The 21,587-nt window shown below is 39.1% G+C and overlaps 1 protein-coding gene across 1 annotated transcript; it reads right to left on the reverse strand.

The window, feature by feature from the left end:
• Window positions 1-482: 482 nt before the first annotated feature.
• Window positions 483-19,601, reverse strand: THBS1 (thrombospondin 1). Its single transcript, XM_070940173.1, has 22 exons — window positions 19,356-19,601; window positions 18,872-18,965; window positions 16,868-17,442; window positions 16,229-16,304; window positions 15,836-16,023; window positions 14,615-14,725; window positions 13,348-13,441; window positions 12,100-12,273; window positions 11,507-11,683; window positions 11,141-11,314; window positions 10,735-10,862; window positions 10,488-10,640; window positions 9,779-9,997; window positions 9,163-9,270; window positions 8,407-8,566; window positions 7,797-7,915; window positions 5,776-6,010; window positions 4,958-5,185; window positions 3,906-4,177; window positions 3,589-3,686; window positions 3,326-3,465; window positions 483-2,919 (listed from the first exon to the last, which is right to left on the reverse strand). The coding sequence occupies exons 2-22, from the start codon at window positions 18,936-18,938 to the stop codon at window positions 2,912-2,914; spliced, it is 3,504 nt and encodes a 1,167-aa protein (XP_070796274.1). The 5' UTR covers window positions 18,939-18,965; window positions 19,356-19,601; the 3' UTR covers window positions 483-2,911.
• Between the last annotated feature and the right edge of the window lie 1,986 nt (window positions 19,602-21,587).

Here is a 21,587-nt window from a genome sequence, read left to right on the forward strand (position 1 = left end):
ATACAACTGGTTTGAGGATGCTTGAAGTTTCAATCCAGTGGAAGTTAATGGGTCCTGGGTTTTCTATGCATTCTTTAAGTTACTGCTGCTCTATATCAAATTGTTTTGGCTAATTGAAGGTTACAAACAGACAAATAAAAAGGATAGTTTTAGCGGTATATATATGGAAGAACTAATGAGAAGGAAGGACTCACTGGAGAAGAGCCTAATGCTGGGAAAGATTGAGGGCAGAAGAAGAAGGGGACGACAGAGAATGAGGTGGCTGGATGGAGTCACTGAAGCAGTAGGCGTGAGCTTAAATGGACTCCAGAGGATGGTAGAGGACAGGAAGGCCTGAAGGAACGTTGTCCATGGGGTTGTGATGGGTCAGACACGATTTTGCAACTAACAACAACAACAAATATGAATGAAGTATTGATCTGGAATAACTCCCTTTTTTGTTTTAATGAAAATAGGAAAAAATATGAAGCCATAGCTAAAAGTTGTAAATATAAACTTTGAAATTTTTATTTCATGTACATGGGAAATTTTATCACACAATTTACATCTTTTAAAACTGTAAAATGGTTAAAATGTGTACAAAATATGCTTTGAAATCATTCTTTGAAAAAAGTATTTACTAATAGCATCACTACTGGGGAGGAAAATCAAATTATTCTTCAGTTCAGTGTGCAAATGAAATATAAAAATAGAAACACTACAGCCCTACAGGTAGCATTTCCTGATAATTTATTTAAATAGAACATCTACACAAACAGGAGATTAACTATTCCAACAGTTATGAAAAAAAATAATTTATACAAATTCAAGGAATGGAATACAAGATATCAGAGAGAAAAAAAATCTAACAGAATATAAGAAATTGTTCTCAGCACTGTTCCAATGCTGTTTTCTTACTGGGAATATGAATTTTGACTATATACAACTTGCAATATATTTTTTTATTTAAAAAAAAAGCCTCCTTCTAATACTACAGTAGCTTTAAATTTTGTTAGATATTTAAACTCTGCTTGATCCAAAGGTTTTTTTTCTTCATTTTTCAGTCAAACAGCAATGAGGTAATATTTGTATATAAAAAATTCGCCTTTGACATTCCTTGTTTTCTAGTAACAGGGTTGTAGAGAAAGTGAAGCTACTCTTACACTACAAGCAGTCTTCAAATGATGCCCCAAACATCCCCCCCCCAATGCAATGTGTCTTCTGCAGTCCACACTGGTGAGAAAATTGGGTATTCTCTTGGAATGAAATGATGCCCTTAGTCCTCCATATCCTCCAAACAGATCTTTTCTTTTTTATTTGGCATACTGACCAACAGGAATGTACCATAATCTTAACCAGCAGTATTACAAAGGTGATAAGGCCAACACATGAATACCTCCTGTGCAAATAACATAGGTCAAAGGATTGTGACCTACGGTAATTTGAAGCTATTCCATTTTTTTTCCTTGACCGACAGGGACAGTCAACGTATACATTTTCTGCTTTGGCAACCCAACAATAAGTAGCCTGCTTGGTTACTTTGTCCGCTGTTTTGCACAGAGGAAGAAAACACACTGAGAACAATTCCTACTCTATTGTTCCACATTGCTTAGGGGAACTTACTCTTTGCGATCTAAAATAGTATTAAAAGTAACTATCAAAATTCATTTAGAACAATAAATAACTTTTATTTACAATCTTTCTGTCATAGAAAAATGTAGCAAAATGGATAGTCTTGACGCATTGTTTCCGTTTCAATCTTACAGTCCTTTGTTATTCGGAACAGGCAGGATAGGTAAAAAATAAATATTTTACATTTGTTTTATCTACAGATGTCTTCCACAAAAACCATTTTTTGGAACATTTTTTTTTTTAAAAAAAACCCTCACCCTTGCATTTTGTAGAACAGAATTTTGCATTTAACTATACTCGTCACTCATTGTGCTTTTGAAACTTTCATTAAAATGTTTAAAAAGTTACTGAAGGCCACCACAAGTGCTAAATTGAGATGAAAGTGCTTTTTGACACTTTTAATATTGTTGCTGGATCTGCATGAGAACCAGATCATGGATGCAGCAGCACAAGAAATCTTGCTTTACCCATATGTTCCTTGCCTTCCTTTTCCCCCCCATAAACCTGCTTCAATCAAATGTGCCATGATTGTTGTTTCATTTGCCCCATTGTAGATTTTTTAAAAAATTGTTAATATTGCATGTGGCTAGTTAGCAAGTATAACTTGCAAGTATTTTCCTACACAATTAAGCAAAGTAGGCCCTATTTATGGAAACAGAATTAAGGTATAATCTTAGGTGTGAGCATAAAGTGATCCATACTGCTGAATTAAGTGGGGTTTACGTCTGAGCAAATGTGCACTGGATAATGATCCAGAACAGTATGTAACAATTCATCCAATTTACCTTGACATAAACCCTAGGAAGCATAGTTCTCTTTTAGAAAGTGAGGCAAACTCAAACCTAACTCAAACCTTCTTCCCTTCCTTCTTCTATAGGTTGAAACCTCTGGTTTAATTTTTAAGTAGTCCACATAAAGATACCCTTGTTGCAAAAGTGCTGATCCATTGGACCTCCAGTTAAAAAGAGGCAGTGACAATGCCCAGCTACTACAAACATCTTTCTCAAAGAAATGTCTATTCATTTCTGAAGCGGAGGAATGTTCTTGTTCCTGAAAGACATGTTTCTTCTGTACTAACAGAGGTCAGATGGGAAGATTTGCAAATTTCTCTCTCTCTCTCTCTCTCAAAAGCTTTCCTCGAAACAGGTCATGTAGTCTGAGTCTCACGAAGGCAGGAAGAGAGGAATGAGCAAAAAACAAAACAAAACACAACATATGGTCCCCCAAGGTTCCTAGAAATTTAACAGTTCAGAAGGTGCAATACCAGCATTTTGAATTTCTATAATTAATTGCCTTCCAATCATTGATCTGCAAAAAAAGAGACAAAAACCATCAATTGTTTAGTAATTAAGCAACTACAATTAGAGATAAATTTATAAAATAGTAATCAACATACAAAATAAAGACCTAACTGTACTTGTTCTTGTACAAAAGGTGGGGTTATTTCAAAGGAAAATATGCCAGTAACAAGTCTACTGCTTCTCTAATGAAGCAGTTGCCCAACTCAGTTATCTGTAAATCATATAGTTATTTAATTTAAATTTAAGATCCTTTTCTTATCCAGCAAAAAAAAAACTATTTGCAAACACATTTCTTATTTATATTTATTAAGTGTGATCTAATATTTCTTTTTTTAAAAAAAAAATATTAAGTTTATAAAGATATACTAAATACTTCATGATATTAAATCTAACAAAACAAGGTATGTTCTTACCTTTACACTCATATTTTAGATCAGAGAAGAATGTCATTTCCTGAGAGAAGACAAACAGTCCTAAGCGACCACCAGCATAGGTTTTGTCATAGAGAGGGCCAGAGTCAGCCATGATCTTCTTTCCTTCAAACATTACCACTCTGTAAGGAAGAGCAGTTATAATTAATCTTTAGCATGAAATAACATACAGTACTTACACTGTAACCTTGAACAAGCCTTTCGCAAAAGATATGAATTGTTCAGTCTATATCGGTGATGCTTACCTAATGAAGCCAGTTTTTGGCCTGTGAGTGAGACGCCATCTATAAGCAGTGAAATCTTTCCAACCTATCTGACGAGGGTCATGCCACAGAGTCTTTACCTGAAAGGTAAATGTAAGGATGAATTGTGTATTGCAATTACGTTTATATAAGCCCTGGAGATAAAACATAAGCTCTTAGCAGGTACAGAAGAGTTTTTCTTTAAAAAAAGTTGGTTATGCTTAAAATATTTTTAACGTAGCTATGTCTTACATTAGTGCAATTTGCCAAGATTTTTGAAAAGAAAAATGAATTCATTAATAATAGAAATTATCTATTACCTGTCCAACAGTATTTCCAGTATGCCACAAGGCATTACGAAGGTGCATTCCAGGACCTGTGGTAGAGTTTACTACTTTGATAGAAAGACCCGAATATCCTTGAGCTTTGGTTGGCTGTGATTCCCAATATGTTTGGGTAACCTGCTTCCACATGACCACATAAAAACGGCTGCTGGATTGATACCCAAATACAAAGCCAGCATAGTCATCATCTCTTTCCGTGTTAATGAAGAAAGTACCACTGAAGTCAACAGCATTAAATTCATCAAAACCTGGGAAAAAGAAAAATAAGTAACTGTTAGCTTTCAGATGGATGTCAATTCATGCTTTAATGTTCATATTTTGTAAGGTTTTCATTAACAAATCTCTCTCTCTCTTTGTCTCTCTCCCTCCCTCTGTCTCTCTCTCTTTAAAATTGGTCTGAGGTTTGTACTCAAAACTTCTAATCAAAACATATATTTTCTGGATGATTTATGTTTTTCCTCTCACTATTTGCCCTGTCGAAGTATTTTTATACAACGAATTGAAATTAAATGGAATTAGAACTACGATTCATGATTGCATCCTAAATCACGATTTATATCCATTGCATTGTGCAATGCTGCATCTTTCCAGCAAAAGCAAAAGTGCATAGGCATACTAAACAGGGATCGAGTATTCAGAAAGAGCTTTTTGTATATATATTCAGAAGTTCTGTTATGCAGACGTATTGTCCTATTGGATAAGGCTTAAAGGAGCTTAAGCAACATTGTTGTTGTTTAATTTCCTGAAATCAATGTTTTTATCCTTGCCCTCTTTTTTCAGTGCCTGTTCATTCCAAAAACTGAGCATCTGGTATTTTTAAGAATGCTTTATGAAAAACATTTTTTAAAAAATATTTTTTTAAAACAATTGTAAACATGGTGATGAGGTGAAGGAATGTGAATGTGAGGACGAAGAATACCTATATCCTTATATAACAATATGGTATTTGTTGACCAGAAGGAGATGATTCTCAGTGGATGTGTGTGTAGGCACACACATATAAAAGAAGCCAAAACTTTGATGCTCACCAATAGCAAGTCCAGGATCACAGTTGACAGTCTGAACCAGTTCTTTGCCTTTATGACGAACAATCCAGTTGGGATCAATTTGAGATGTTCCCTTCGGATCCAAGGGAATCATCTGGAATCGACGGAAGTCTGTCTCACTTATGTGAACATTCTCAGGGCAGACGTCATCAATGTCATTAACGTTATCATTGTCAAAATCATCTTTGCATGCATCTCCCCGCCCATCACCTGGCAAAAAATAGAGGAATAAGGGATGAGTTCAGAAAGAAAGAAATGAACATGAGAACCAAACATGTGGTATACTTTAGACTTCCAGTAGCAGATAGCTTGAGCAATTATACATATGAACCAGTTCAAGAATTAGCTAAGTGGCTGGAATCCTTAGTAGCTAAAGTAATTTTTAAATAACAGCAACTTTTAAATGTTTAAACAGGAAGGCCTGTTTAAACATGTCCTAAGACCTGGCTATGTTCCTTGATCCATGGGTGGTATATGCCCCTTGGAAGATATTTCAGTTGTTAAATTGATTGTTTTTTCCTCTAGGCTTTGTTTCTATTGTTTTTTCTAGATGTAGAAAAAGTATGTATGCCTGTATGTATGTATAAATGTACTCTATGCGTGTACAAATTGGAGTAACCTAACATTTTAATAAACAAACAAACAAAATTTAAATATTACAAGGCATAAAGGAATGTTGCATTTGCAGAAAAACCACATATTCATTCATATTGCTTTGTAGTACACTACATTGAAGACTTCATTACATGTCTAAATGTTATGCCGTCTCTTTCTAATTTCATGCAAATTATCTTTCTTACCATCCGAATCAACTTGGTCGCGGTTGGGAACCAATCTGCAATTATCTCTGTCATCAGGAATACCATCATTGTCATCATCATGATCACAGGCATCCCCTTTCCCATCTTTGTCATGGTCAGCTTGGTTTGCATTGGGCACATAAGGACAGTTATCGAGATTATTCTGGTGGCCATCTTCATCAATATCCTGGTTGTCATCACACTTATCCCCTACACGATCGGAATCTGAATCCATCTGAAAGCAAAATGTGGAACATTTGTCAGGACAAAGATTTACAAACCCTGGAAGGTAGCATCTAGAAACAGGAGGCAATCCAGAGGTCTCTTTTGGGGCTGAACCTCCAATGATCAGATTGAATCCTTCATTTCAATAGTTTGTGGAGAAGCAGTTTTCTCCACAGTGGGCCTTTCACTTTACTAAAGCGAACGGAGATAAATATGTATAGCAAGATACTAATGTGCACTCAAAGTTTGGAATTATTGGGAACTTTAGCTCTATGTAGGATTCACCTTCAGTTAGTGAATGATAATCTCTTAACACCTATCCAGTTTGTTTTGGCATATTGGGAAAAGTAAAACTTTGCTGTGGCTTTTATTATCTGTAGTGCATTTTTTAAGGTTGGTAGTAACCGTAATGTTTCTGCCTTTCGAAAATATAATCAGACGATGTTTAGATGTAGAATGCTATATTAAATAAATCATATAAAAAACAATCGGCCTTCAGTTTTAGCCACCACATAAAATAAGTTATCTGAAACAGATTTTCATCTTAAATATAGACATAATTCATTGTAGTGCTTAATGTGGTACATTACTTTGGAAACTAATAGGGTTTTGAGACTGTACATATCCTTTAAACTAGATAACCTGCAGGATAAATCTAAATTCCGGCTATTTATTGCACTTTGGCAAGGACTATTCAAGCATTTCAATTATGCTGGTGAGGACTGTGCAGACTTTCCCCACTGCTACTTTAGACTTGAGTGAATTAAATGGGATGGGATACATCTCTCCATATTTTTAGTTCTTAATCAAGTAAAAATTATTTTGAGTTTTTAATTTAAAAAAAAACCCATTGGTGATATACATGTTCTGTATTACTTTATCCTTTATCCCTAATGAGCCTTTTTATGGGTGCATTTTTGTAAAACTAAATTCCTAGCCTCAGGATATCATAAATCATGATATCCATACACATACAAACTTTTTTTTGCAGATTATATATTGTTTGACATTTTAACAGTATTTTTATTGCTAAATTCCTGAAATAGTTAGGTTGAAAAGCAATAATTTGAGGAGTTTATTTTATTTAATCCACATTTAATAAACTTGTAACCTCTACATAGATCGCTCTTTCCCATTATTAATTTTACTATATTGCTGGCTGATGTTGCAGTACAAAATATAATTTTTCACCCGAGTACAGTGTCATGGTTAAGATGTTAGATCAGGGCTGAGGAGACCCAGGTTCAGGTTTATCCTCAGCCATGGAAATTCTTTTGTTGGTATGAAAATAAGAGTGAGTTCTATGTATTTTGCCTTTTTCTAATAACCCATGGAATCTAGATTTAGTGAAAAAATGATTATCAGATGATTTTTTTTTCTCCTATCAGCACCATGTACTTTATTTAACAGGATTTATGTTCAGATGTTGTGCTCTGAAAAATCTCATTTAAGATTTAGATTTTTAATGAAGGAGAGTATTTGTAGCACAGGGTTGAAATGAGAGGCCCTTGGTGTTCTCTGAACTTGCTTGTTTTCTTGCAGATGTTTCATTACCCAAACTAGGTAACATCATGATGATATTACCTATTTTGGGTAATGAAACACTTGCAAGAAAACAAACAAGCTCACAGAGCACCAAGGACCCCTCATTTTTATTTTTAAAAGACGCTCTGTCCCAGGTAAGAACAATGGTATCGTTTCTAGCTTAGTTGACATATGTTGCAGAGCTGTACATGACATTCTGTAAATTAGAAGATTAAATAAATATTTAATTGCCCAAGGGCACTTAAACTGACCTGGTCTGGATTATGCGCCATTGGACAGTTGTCACACTGATCTCCAACTCCATCCAAGTCTGAGTCTATTTGATCCACATTGTACACATATTGGCAGTTGTCTCTTTCATTAAGAATGCCTAGAAATGTAGAGGAACCCATTCAGGTAACTTTAATGGTAAATGCATCTAGATAATAAGTTATTGCATAAAAGTAATTAAGAGAAGATGGTTCATAGAAGCCAAAGTCATAGCCTATAATTTTAGGCATATAACACTTATAGAACTGACATTTCAGTTAACCATTCAATAGCAGCACATCTTCAATTATATCTACAAACCAAATAAGATGCAGTATGAAATTAAATCTGCTTCTATAGAAGCTGCCATGTATGACATAAAATAAGCATATGAAAAACATAGGATGCTATTAGAATATGCAACAGTAAAAGTACCTCCAAAATGGCAGGTGTATAACTTAGTTTCTCTATTTTTCATTTATTTATTTGAAATGTTTGGTACATCCAGGTCATCATTAAGAGTAGAACTTGCTCAAGGGCAGGCTCTCTATCTTGAGATGACTTGGACAGTCATGCCATAATAGAAGAAAAGAAGAAGTAACCAAACTTTACCATCTCCATCAATATCCACAGCACAGGCATCGCCTTCTCCATTTTGGTCTGTGTCTATCTGAAGAGGATTGTGATTGTATGGGCAATTATCACAACGATCACCAACATCATCCCTATCATAGTCATACTGTTGTGGGTTGTAATTGAATGGACAGTTATCCTGCAGAAGGAAAATTTAAAAACCTTGTTAAAATATGCTCAGATATTTGCGCAGGTAGTGTCATGAATAACTTATTCAGTAGATTTACTAGAGTAAGAAGGGTAGCAACGGCATGTTGCGAGGATTATTTCTTTGACACGTAAATGAGAGGTGAGCAGTGACAAAGGTGATAAGTGATGCAGCATCCATATTTTATTGCAAAATTGATATTTTTTTTAAAAAAAATCAATTTTTAGCTATAAATTAGTTAACTATTTCAAATTGCTGCTACCTTTCAATCCTGTAAAACTAGCTACCTTTCAACCTCGTATCATGGATTCAATCTCCTCCTCTTTCTGTGTTTTACATTAGTGGTAGGGAGGGACAGTATATTGGTGGGCAAAACTGTCATTTTACTATAAACAGAGTAGGAAATGGGCAAGGATTGTTATTTCTTATCTTACTTTTTCTTTCACTGACTGCATGGGAAGAAATCTATTAATCCATTCCAAGGTTTCACTGGATATACATGCAATTTTCTTTTGGTCTTTGGCTATCACTGAGATGGACATTGTCTATACTACAGAGGAACATGAATGTTTTTTTATTAAACTTGCCCTATCATCAGGAATGTTGTCATTGTCATCATCATCATCACAGGCATCACCAATTCCATCATCATCATAATCTTCTTGTCCAGAATTGGGAAGGTTAGGGCAATTATCCTGCAGAAAAAGATACAGAACATGTGTCTTTAATTTCACACAAAGTAGTGCTCAGATTACAAAGGCAGATCCTGTCTTGGTGATTCTTTAATTTAGAGCATTGTCAGCATCACTAAAATCAAGATTTTTGAACAAGAAAAAGAAATTATTCTGAAACACTTATGCTTGCCCAAAATAAGCATTTTTTAAAAAACAACAACATGTGAATTATGATCAATCAGTTGTGTCCATGGCAACTAATTTATTTAAATGTACTACACACATAAGAAATACGTTCACTATCAGATTTTCATAATATTGTGCCCTTTTGTGCTATCTCCTTTAGGTATGTGATTATTTTCTTCAGAATTATTTTGCATCACAAAATTTGGAAAAATGGCCACTCTGTTTCGTCTCATAAATTCATTTAAGAAGTATTAACTCAATAAGCTCATACTAAAATACTAACCAAACCACCTTTTCCGAGTATTAAAGGGTGGAATGGCATATAATGAAGAAATAGGCTTACTTTAGTGCAGTGGTAAGTAGCATTGGCAACACAGTGAAGATCCTCATTTGGCCATCCATCTAAATCAGTGTCTTCTCCACAGATAATCCCATTGCCGGCATACCCTGGTTTACATTCACAGCGGTGCATCGGGTCACTGAAGTGTCCAAGGTAGATGCACTTGGCATATTTGTTGCAGGTGTGAGTTCCATCAGCACATGGATTACGTGGCTTGCATACCTGAAACAGAATTAAGAATACACTTGCAGAGATGTCTTTACCTCATTCTTCTTTTAATGTATCAAAGGAGGACTGACGGCTGACATTTTCTACTGTGTTTTCAAAGCAAGCAGCTGTTGACTATGATTTTGTATGAATTCTCTTTGAAGAGAATTAGGTATATGGTTTTCTTTATCATGTTTTAGATACCGACTGGGGCTTCAATTCTCAGTTGTCACTCTCTTTACGCAAAAGAAAGGACTGCCCAGTGAATTCTACCTACCGTTTGTGGCTCTCCACTTGCTTATTTTATGGGTTTCCAGCTTAATTCAAACTGAATTCTTATACACAACTGGTTGCCTCTGAGCAAAATCACACAGCTGCATGTAACAAGGTAAACTGTTATCTGGTATCTTCTTTAATTCTTGGTCATATATGGAACCGAAGGGGCCCTAGATTCAAAAGGGTCTGAGGTTTCATAAACAGGAAACATCTCTTATTTTGACAGTACCTGTTTGTTTGCCATTGCATCTTCCACGCCCTGACCAAAGGGCTGTGTTCCTGTGAAGCGGGAGGGACAAGGCTGGCAGTGATAACCAGGTACAGTATTCTCACATCTGTGTACTCCACCAAGTACAAAGCACGTATCTGGGACTTCTTGGCACTGAAATATGAAGACATGGGAGAAAGTTTTAGCCATAGATTCATTTGCAAATATCTTGAACATTGAATAGATTAATGCATGCAAATTATCTTACTTCATCGATATCTTTGCATCTAATTCCATTTCCTTGATAGCCAGCAGGGCACGGACCACATTTCCAGGAACCATCAGGGAAACTAGTGCATTTAGTTCCCGCAAAACAAGGATTAGACAGACATCCATCTAAAAATGGCAAGAAAATTGGCACAAATCAAGTTTTATTTTCTTGGCTGTTCTCGCCATTAGACAGAACGAGGTGGCCACCTTAAAAATACCTGATAGAGTATCAGGAGTGGCTACAAGATTACAAAAGTCATAATGCAGTTATTTTGCCAAAATATTTCACATTTCTTTGTTATGAAATTTAAATTGTTGCATTCTCTACTTTGCCACACTCTTCTGAAAATGACACAGCACTCTATTATATGCTGCTTGATAGTTTACAATGGGCCATTACTCACCGATTGGGCAATCCTGCTTGTTGCACATCTGAGTGGCTGTTGCATCACCAATGCAATCCTTCCCTTCAAATTGGGGCTCTGGATTATTGCAGAGACGGCTGCGTTTCTGAATGCCTCCTCCACACGTAATTGGACAGGCATCCCAAGGTGACCATGGTCCCCAGTTCCCATTAACTGAAAAAAAAAAAAAAAAAGAGGAATATTTCTGTGTCTTGGAACTGAAGGGGGAAATGCCATTGGCAAATTCAGGTTGATTTGGGTGATTTTTTGAAAAAGTTTTAATAATTCCTGTTCTCAGTCTCAGGTGATGAATATTAAAATACTATCATGTTTCTCGTACAAAACCATTTTAAACAGTGAACTTACTTGGACATGGGCTTTTCTGGCAAGGCATGTTTTCGCGTGCCTCTCCTTCACACGTTTTGCCTCCCATCTGAGGAAGTGGAGAATTGCACAGACGGATTCGAGTGATTAACCCAGTTCCACAAGTAACAGAGCAGGAAGACCAAGGGGACCAATGGCTCCAACCACCATTCTGTCTGACTGTAAGCAGTAAAATGTTGCTTAGTGAGTATCAAAATATTGTAATAGTTGATTAGGAAATTATCATACTGTGGGATCCTTGGAACTCTTTGAGTTTGATTATGCTAGCACTGATGATATTACCTAGTTGGGTAATGAAATGTCTACAAGAAAAAAACCAAATTCAGAGAGCATCAGTGAACCCACAGCTCAACCTGAGCTACATACTGCAAAAATTATTTAGATATTGCTGTCACTTGAATCTTTTTTTTATAGGAACTATTTTTGTTTTAATCATCAACCATCTCATAAATCCTATTACAACTGAATGTTTTACACCAATCTGAAGTAAATCAGTGTTTCCTAGTATTAAGTATGGAAAGACAGAGTAAAAATAGATAGCAGCTATCTATAATGTAAAGAATTTGAATGCTCACATCTCTTATCGCATTCTTGCATGTTACATATCCGTGTTTGCACTGAGGAGCCTTCACAAAGATGGTTGATTCTGTCACAAGAACGCCCTCTCTGCTGAATCCCATTGCCACAGGTTGTAGAGCAAGTTGTCCATTCAGACCAGGGAGACCAAGCATCATCTGCGGAATCGCTTGCTGTAAAAAGAAGAAAAATAAATATAATAAATATATAATAAAATAAAAATGACCACCATTCTTAGAAGTTACCTCAATAGGAAGCAGAGATTGCCAAAATAATATAGTGACAGATTCCATATCGCCCTGTAAATTTCCATTTACTCTGACCTTTGATAACCGAACTATCCAAATTACATATGAATGTTTGTAAGAAATATTCAGAACCAGATGACCCAGGTCTTGTGTAACATATTTTGGAAATTTATGGCACAACTTGTGCTCACCCAGGAAAAGAAAATAAACACATATATTCATGCTACCAGTTCCTGAAATCTCCTAAGAGAAATTAAGATTTTGATTTGGTTTCCTCAAACTATGAACCACAACTCAGAATAAACTTGTGGGAGTTTCATCATTCTTAGAAATTTTTATTCTCATGTATGCTGTCCTGACCAGACTTGTAGTTCTTTCTTGATTTTATTTGACTTTTAATTTTTTACCGAATTCAAGTTACTTTGACACAAGCCATCTATCTGCAAACTAAAAAAAAAAGATTGCTATTGTGTCCTTAGTTCAAAAACTAATATTTATAGCTGATCCTGAATGTAGTGGCAATTTCAAAGATGTCTGCATCTTAGTTTCAGAATTTCAGGCTAGAAACTGTACTCTCTCATATATACACTTTTTGAGCTAAATTTTACCTCCTAGGTCAGGGGTCAGCAACTTGCAGCTCTGGAGCTGCATATGGCTCTTTCATTCCTCTGCTGCGGCTCCCTGTCACTGGTCGGCTCCACAATTGATAGGACTTTCGGTTAGGATAGGTAGAGGAAAAAGGAGGAGACTCTATAGTGGGGAACCGGACTTCCGGTCGGCAGAGGAAAAAGGATGCCACACTAGGAGGAGACTCTATGGTGGGGGAACTGGACTTCCGGTTGGCTCCAGAATTGAATGGGGGGCTTCTGGTTAGGACCTTTATAGTTCTTTGAGTGTTTAAGGTTGCTGACCCCTGTCCTAGGTATAGGCATTGAAAATGCAAAAACAAACAAACAAACTGAATCCTATCAAATAAGTTAAGGGGATGAAGTTACTTACGCCAACATCTTGGGCAGCATTCACCATCAGGAACTGTGGCATTGGAACAAGGCATGAGAGGACAAGACACTTTATGGCACATTACAGCAGAATTCTAAACAGGAAAAAAAAACCCTCATATTAAAAAAAACACATACATCTGACATTTCGTTTCCCAATGCCTTAATGCTCTACTACAACCAGTCATACTCCATTGTGCAAAATATTTTTTTCCCAACAGCTGTTTAACATTTAGAAAGGAGAGACTATAATTAGTATGGGAGAAGAGAGAGAGAAAATAAACTCATCTTCTTTCCAACTGGAAGCGGTAAGGATACTTTAGGACTTGACTCTAAAACAACTTATGTCATCAGGTTAGTAATCATGAAGCCAGAAATAGGCTTCAAATGTTACAATCAGGAGTGATTGTAAGTTTTGAAGCCTATTTTTGACTTTCAGTCCCATTAAGATGGATGCAATTTTAATAAGTATGCAGATGATTGCTGCCTGGAATCTGAACAATGGGTAGTTTGGCTTTTGGTGGAGGATACTGAGGCTTTTTGAAGTCAAAGCAAACCCAAGAATATGAAGCCCTTCAGTCATTTGCGACCCTTATTTATTTTTGTATCCTTTTGTTCATTTAATCAATAGCTACTATTAAATGGGAAAACCAAATCTTGTTGAGCAGCTTTCCAGATCTTGTCTAATTAAGCTAATAAAAATACTCAAAGTTGCCATTTTGATTATTTGCCTGAATTTTATTTGATCATTAGAGTCATTGGTAGAATGGATTTAGGAAAGTTGGCTCCACATTCAAACAAATCCATGTTGTAGCTTGATGTGTATTTTCATCTTATGCCAAAAAACAAAACAAATGACTACGCAAAAGAAGGAACGATAATTTTTGCCAATTCTGCTCTTGTTGTTTCTGCTCAAAAACAATATGTTTTTGTAGCTTTAGGGGATAACATAAGCAAAGACTGCATTAGATGTCAGTAGTACAAAGAAAATCACAGAAGCTTTATCCAAATACAACTGTCTTAAACTGTCAAAAAGGGAGCTCTGATTAGGAAGCAAGTTTAACAGAACTTTCTTTGCTGCAAATATTCATTCACAACATATAAATGGTGGCAGGCTTAAGTTGAAAAGAATGTATTCAAACTTTCTTATAAAGACAGTAATAGATATTTGGGTCACCAATTTCTCTGCATAGGTTACATTTTGCATAATGTACTAACTAGATACATGATAAATCCTTTACTGGTGGGCTAGCTGTAAAGAATCTTACCTGGCAGGTACATGTGGTACAGGTGTCAGTGGTCCATTCAGCTGCATTTTCATACACAACATTATTGTGGAGGCATATTCCTTTCTTTATATAAGGTGGGGCAATAAGTTCCTTTACATCAGACATAAAAAGAATAGATAATAATAAAAGATTTATAAATCTGCCTGAATCCGACAGAGCAAGAAAATTGCCTTTACACTGATTACTTAGAAAGGATTATGCTTCCATGTTAAATGCTATACTTCTAAATACCTATATAGTATTTAGATGATATAACTAAAGTAATACATTTATTTTTCTCCATTTGATTGGTCACCTATGTTAGACCATGTGGAAAAAGCTTTCAGGGGAAGTGGGACTATATACAGATGCAAGTTTAGCCAGATTTCTAGGATCATAGTTGCTCATAGAAAGTTTAATAAAAAAATTGCAAATGACTATAGGTAGACCTCAATTTATGACCATAATTGAATCTACAATAGTGGTAATAATTGTGATAGTTGTTAAGTGGGTCATCTTGTGACCGCACCCAATTTTACGACTTTAAACAAATACTGTATTTGATAAGTAAGCCCATTGTTTGCTATGTTTTTTTGCTGAAAACTGGAAGTAAATGTCATTTTACAGCAAAAAATGTGATACATTGCAGTCATGTGACCATGCCAACAATCATGCATGCAGGCCAATTGCCAAGCATCCAAAATGTGATCACATGACTAAATAGGGCCGGCTGGCCATTGGAACTTCAAATCTGGGTTGTAAGTAGCTTTTTCATTGAAACTTTGAATAGTTGCTGAGCAACTGATTGTAAGTAGAGGATTACACATCCAGCAGGATATATCTACTTTTAGGCCAATTGCAAAAACTATTCATTTTAGACACTGACTAAATTTGTAATGCTATATTGGCTTTGATTTAACATAATTAGGTGAAGCTAAACATTATATTTCATTCAGCATACTACAATATAGATCTAATCATGGCTTAACATGTATGAAGCATCTTAGGTAGTGACCTTGGCAGTTGAGAAGAAAGAAAAATTGATTTCTTCTTATGCACAAACATAATCCAGGCTGGTCACTTTAAAATATTTCTTTCTTACATTACTGTAAGTGAATGTCTGTTTCTCATCATTTTGGAATGGAAAATAGTTAGCGTTTATGAGTCAAGGAGTCCTTAGGAGGCTTTTGATTCTTTCTTGGATATTTAATATCCACTTACCATATGGTTGACAGAGTCCTGAACTTTTATAACCAGGGCACGCAGGCTTTGCAGTTCTAGAAACATTTTGGTTAGATCGTCACAAGAAAATCCACAGATGTCCTTGGTTTTCTGGCCAATGTAGTTGGTACGAATGGCTGGACTGGAGCCATTCATGGGATTGTCTAATTTAATAAGTGTTCCAGTAGCTAAAGAAACAATTAAAACACATACAGATTACATATAGAAACACTGTCAAAACTGCCAGAAATAAGCTTAAACAAATGTAAGGCAATATTTCCTTAAAATACAGTGGTCTGCATTTCATTTTGTGTCAAACCCATTCATTTCACATAAACAGGAATCTTATAATCAATGGGCCAATACATTTGAAGAAAAAGGTTTCCAACGTACAGATCTGACAGCCTTTATTCCTCAGGATGGTTTCCAGTGGAGTTCCAAACACAAACCGTACATTCTGCAGCATTCCCTGAAAACATAAAGATTGAAAAAAATCCATCACTATTGCAAGGGGAATTCTTGATGCATATATATGTGTGTTTTAATTGGCACAATCGTCCATTTATGTTTTAATTCTCACATTGTTTTTGCCTATAATTTATTAGTCAGCTTGGGTTAGGAGTGACCTATATTTTATTCAGCCTATGTAGGAATTTTCATACCTATATTTAAAGATGTTATTATTTTCATTTGTAATACAAGCATAAACTATACTGACCAGAATTCTCATTAGTTGATAATAAGTCAGTCTTTCACTTTCTTTTCATATCAACAATAATCAAATCTTAACATTGCCTAATTTTTAACAGAAAACTCAAATTCAATTTAAAGCTTACACCATTGGATGCATTTTAACTGTACATATTAATATTCCAAATGTCAGTTAAATCCCCATTGCTGTAGATAGGAGTCAATGATGAGTAGTCAGGGGCAAATATTTTACTTTCTTGAAACTAATTTTTTTCAAAATGGCAAATCAAATTGGCTTCCTTGAATTGGACTCTTGAACCTGTTATAAAAAAAGTATCTTACCTGGAAGTTGTCATTAACTCCTCCTTTAGCAATACGGAGTCTGGCTCTGTTGGACAGATCCCGAGTGAAGATGTCTTGAATAGGAATTTCCAGCTCAACATTGGTCATTTTTTCACAGCCCACATAGAGTTGAGCCTGATCCTCTTGTACAAAGAGGGTGATGCTACTCCATCGCGCAATGGGCAACTTCACGTCCTCCACTGACACCAAACTTTGGTTACCTTCATCGGGAAAGACACTCAGGTCCAAAGTTTTTGCCTTGCCATTTAGCACCAACTTAAAAACGTAGCCAGAATTATCCTTGCGCTCCACGGCCAGTATGGTGCCGGCATCCTTCTTTATCGGACGAAGATTAGCTAACAAGATGAAGCCCTTCTCGGCTTGGATGGAATAAAGAATGTCTTGAAACTTGTGATCAGAAACCGCAGGGATACGGTTGGCATCATCTATGCGGTAGGCAGGGCTGGAAGTCTCTAGTCCTTTGATTGAATGCACCCCCAGTCCTTTGTGGGCTCCCTTGCGGCCAAAGCCAATTAACTCAAAGAAATCGTAAACACTGTTATCGTCACTAGTCTCTGTCAAGATAAGGGAGAGGAAAGGAGATACAGAAAGAGATGGTTATGTTGGGCAGGGACAGGTCTAAATAGCTGCTACTGCTGTTATTATTGGACTCTTTCTTTTGTTGATAAGAGGAGTCCCAAGAAATATATGCTGTCAAAAGTTATAGAGGAAAGGGTTTGGATCTTATAGTCCTCTGGTCACACAGCAATTTCCCATCACTACAACTTGGGCTCTGCTGCAGCAAAGCAATAGAGGCAACCTGCAAAATACTTGGCTTCCCATACACGGTTCCCAGTTTTTCCTGGTTGAATGAGCCAAGAGGATCACAGAAGAGCAATTGGCCAAATGACAATAGAAAATCAAAGTCCAGAATCCTTCTTGCCTTTCCCCTTGCCTCCTCCAGGGACTCTGAAGTTGCAAAGTGGAGGGCAAAGCAAAAAGGCATAAAGTGGAGATTCCCGAGTTATGATCCAAGGTTTTTGGGACAAACCCAAAAGAGGGAGCCCAAAGCAATAGAGAAGGATGGAAAGCCAACTCTGCCCCCAAAAGAAGCAGAGTCGAACATAAGGGGCTCAGTAAAGCTTCAGGGCAGCTAGGTGGGAGCATTGCTAGCGTCTGTCTCAACCTAGAAGCCGGGCACAAGGCTGGAGCAATGCCTTGGATCACCTGAAGCATCAGAGAACTGGCTGAGGGTGATAACCCTCCCCTCCAGCGACGGAATCCGGCAGCTGGGCTCAGCCTACCGTTACCTCTTTGACTTTATAAATAAAGCTTCCATACAGAACTATGACACCCCGCCTACCCGTCCCTTTGCTGTGCGCCTGGTCTGGCTCGGAGCGTCCCTGGCCCGGCGCCCTGGCCCCAAGCGAGGCGGATGCCAAGGTCAATAGTCCGCTCGGAGCCAGAACCCAGAAGGAAAACGCCTCGCGCGCCTCCAGCCCACCGTCCCTTCTCAAATATCAAGCCACAAGCTGGTCGAGTTTCCCCCCACCCTGGGCAGAGGAGCTGCTGAAGCAAGAGAAGTGGGACAATCAATTGCCCACGTCGGGGCACCATCCCTTAGCTACAGGCAGTTTCCCACCCCTGGCTGATGGCGGCCACCACCGCGCAGGCAAAGTCGCCTGGGCAGTGACATCCTTTCAGGGCACGGCGGCTGCCTTTTCAACCCGGTACTCTCGGCTCTGTTGGTCTGCAACTCCTCGGCATTGCCCACAGCAGAGAACGAGAGGTATAAAGTCCAGCTGGAAGGCGCCAGGTTAGAGAGAGCTGTACTGGGTAGCGACTGTATTGTTCCGTTTTCAGTTGTTTCTGCCAGCCCTACCTGGATGTAAGCTGGACATCCAGGTTCTCTAGAGACTTTCTCCCTTCTTTCCCTCGAAACTTAATCTCGAGTTTGAGCGGATTCTTCTTTCCCCACCCCCTCCGCGATCCCACAATCTTTACCTGGAATCCGGTTTGTTGTGGAGACTCCAAGCATCAGGAGGAGAAAGAGACCGCCGGATAGCTCCATGGCAGGAATCTCGCCCCAAGGGACAACCTTCAAGCAAGAAACAAACCGTCACCGGTCATTCGACGATCTCGGACTATCGCCCTCGCACCTCCTGACCTAACCTAACCACAAGCAGCCGTCTCGAAGCAGAAGCGCGCAAGTTAGGAAGGAGCGGTGAGAGATGGAGGAAGAAGAGGGAGAAATTGTAACTACAGACCAAAACCTCGAGTGAGCAAGGTAGAAGAAGGAAGGGAAAGTATTGGAAGAAAGGAAGGATGGAAGGATGGATGGAAGGAAGGAAGGAAGGAAGGAAGGAAGGAAGGAAGGAAGGAAGGAAGGAAGGAAGGAAGGAAGGAAGAACGCTGTAGCTTTTTTCTATTTATCTTGTCTTTTCCAAGCGAAGTTGTAGGAGGGGGAAAAAAAGTCTTCAGGACTTACTTTTTGTAGGAGGCGGCGAAGGATCTCCCAGAATCAGATCCTCTCAAGAGCAAATATGGTTTTTATAGAACTCAGTACAAAAATCCTTCCCGGTGTTCTTGGGCTCCGCGAATTTTCTTCTACGTGGGTTTAGCACCTTGGTCCAGTTACACGTCCGAGCGAGTAGTCTCCTTTGCGGTCCTGGAGCAGTCCGAGAGCTCGAGGGATCTTTTGCTGCCGGAGGACTGAAACGGATCAAGAGAAGCTCGTCCCTCCCCCAGGTCTCCCCTGGTGATCACCCTGGCTGTTTGCACTGAGCGGCGGCAGGAGTTCCCTCGCCTTTAAGGAGGTCGGTTGCTCGCACCCCCGAAACTCCGCGAGCCAATCAGCGGCGGGCGGACAGGAAGCGGGCTGGAACGGATCCAATTAACTCGCAACGAGGCAGAACAGAGGCATGCGCGCACCCAGGCACCCCCCCCCCCATACCAAAATGCAGTCCGGGAGAAGTCAGTGATGCGCGGGGGCGGTTGGTGACAAATTCGTTCCGATCAGTGGGACTTTCACCCCCCCTCCCTCCCACCCTTGGCCACCTTGGGTGGGTGGGGGGAGGCTGTATTGTCCCTGGAGCTTTCCCATTTGGCAAAGGAAGGGATATTGTCTACATTCCAGGCAGTTGTGAATTCCTGGGTGTACAATGTGCGGGGAAATTCCTCTCAAGCCCGATTCATCAAAAGGGACCAAATACGCTGTGCGAGTTCTGCGCATCTAATGGACGAGTTCCCCATCCCTGGACCTGCCGAAACAAAAGAGTACCTCAAGGGAGAGCAAATACAGGCGTTTTTGCTCCTTCCAGCAACCTCGCCTGTGTCTTCTCTCCTCATATATGCTTAGACCTGCATCCAAAGTTCAACTCTGCTACCGTTCGCTTCAAGAACTTCAGCGGTCGGAGAAAGTTTCTTGACAGCCTTCTGCGCCTTTCCGCGTTTCGTCCCCCTCTTTCTCTTCCTAATCTTCCACCTTGGAACCAGACCCTGGTCCCGTTATCCCTTCCCAGAGCACAAAAGAAGATGTGGGGTGGGGGTGGGGGTGAGGAAACACAAAGGGTTCTGACGTCTCTCCCAGTTAGTTAGGAGACTCTTAACTTAAAGCTGATCAGGTGTTCTCACGCGCCGGCGCGCGTGAAACAGGTTTATCAAAAGTGTCTAGTTTTTTTTTTTATATATTATTTTTTTAAATTAAAGTCATCCTGTGAGTAAACAAAAATAGCTTGTTCTCTTCATCCTGCTTATGGACACACAACAGAGGACAATACACTGCGGGCTTCAAGCTACCCAGGAGGATCCTGCTATTTATCGAGTAGCGAATTTTTTTTTTTTTTTGATAGTCACGTTTCATTTTGCCCGGCGCGCATTCCCCTTTTGTTCCGATATGGCACGGGAACGTCCGCTAGGGGGCGCCGGATGAATTCTTTTATCTTGCGGGTCAAGCGAGGGAAAAAAAGGGTTTCGGTTCAAGATCGGCATTCCTCGGCCGGGGAGGGCGGTCGGGCGGCTGTCCTTTCCCTTTTATAGAAAATCGGGAAGAGGAACGTCAAACGTCTCTCCCTTTCCTCTCCCCCCCCCCTCCCGCCACTTTCCCAAGCAGACGCCTTTCCCCCACTCCCGTGCGTATTTTCGTAGCACTTGCTCCTGTTTGGACGCGAGCGGGAAGAAACCACCCAGAGGAAAGCTGGCTGCCCCCGTCTAGTCTCTTAGATCGGAAGGAATGAGGCTTGGCCGGCCCCCTGGTTCTGCCTCCTTTCCCCGCGGCCTTGTTGCGAGAGCTCCCAAACGGAGGTTTTTTTTCGCAGAGGCTCGGGGGGCCTTTTGCAGCTTCGCGTAGCGCAGGTTTGGCGGGAGCAGCTTTGCAAGCCCCCTCGTGACTCCCGCCGGTCTGGAATCCCATTCACGGCCTCCGCCTCTAACCTGGAAGCCGAGGCAGGCCCGGGGAGGCTGACCTGAAATGTCTGGGCGAAGCTGCTCTTTGCGCTTCGTTGCCTTGTGACTGTTAGGTAAGCAAATACCAGGTAATCCTGGTTCCCTTCCAAGCGAGAACGGAACGGGGAATACCGTCCATTCCCTTGACCGCTGCTTTTGGCTTGACCCGCTTTAAAAACAAAACAAAACACGGAGCCCAGCCTTCCTGAGAACCAAGCAGGGGGTCTTGAAAAGATCCATTGTTGTGCCCGAAAGCTCATTGGAACGATTAATCGAT

Source organism: Pituophis catenifer, unplaced genomic scaffold, assembly GCF_029215685.1.
Source record: "Pituophis catenifer annectens isolate HBS135680 unplaced genomic scaffold, rPitCat1.0.hap2 SCAF_1, whole genome shotgun sequence".
Taxonomy (NCBI): Eukaryota; Metazoa; Chordata; class Lepidosauria; order Squamata; family Colubridae; genus Pituophis; species Pituophis catenifer.

What these genes read in the sequence shown, in the direction of transcription:
- THBS1 (XM_070940173.1), bottom strand. Translation starts at nt 18,938, where the DNA reads ATGGAGCTATCCGGCGGTCTCTTTCTCCTCCTGATGCTTGGAGTCTCC. An exon ending in AGGACTCTGTCAACCATATG is followed by an intron (nt 14,726 to 15,835) that starts GTAAGTGGATAT and finishes TCTGATGTAAAG; the next exon opens with GAACTTATTGCCCCACCTTA. An exon ending in ATGCAATGGCAAACAAACAG is followed by an intron (nt 9,998 to 10,487) that starts GTACTGTCAAAA and finishes ATTCTGTTTCAG; the next exon opens with GTATGCAAGCCACGTAATCC.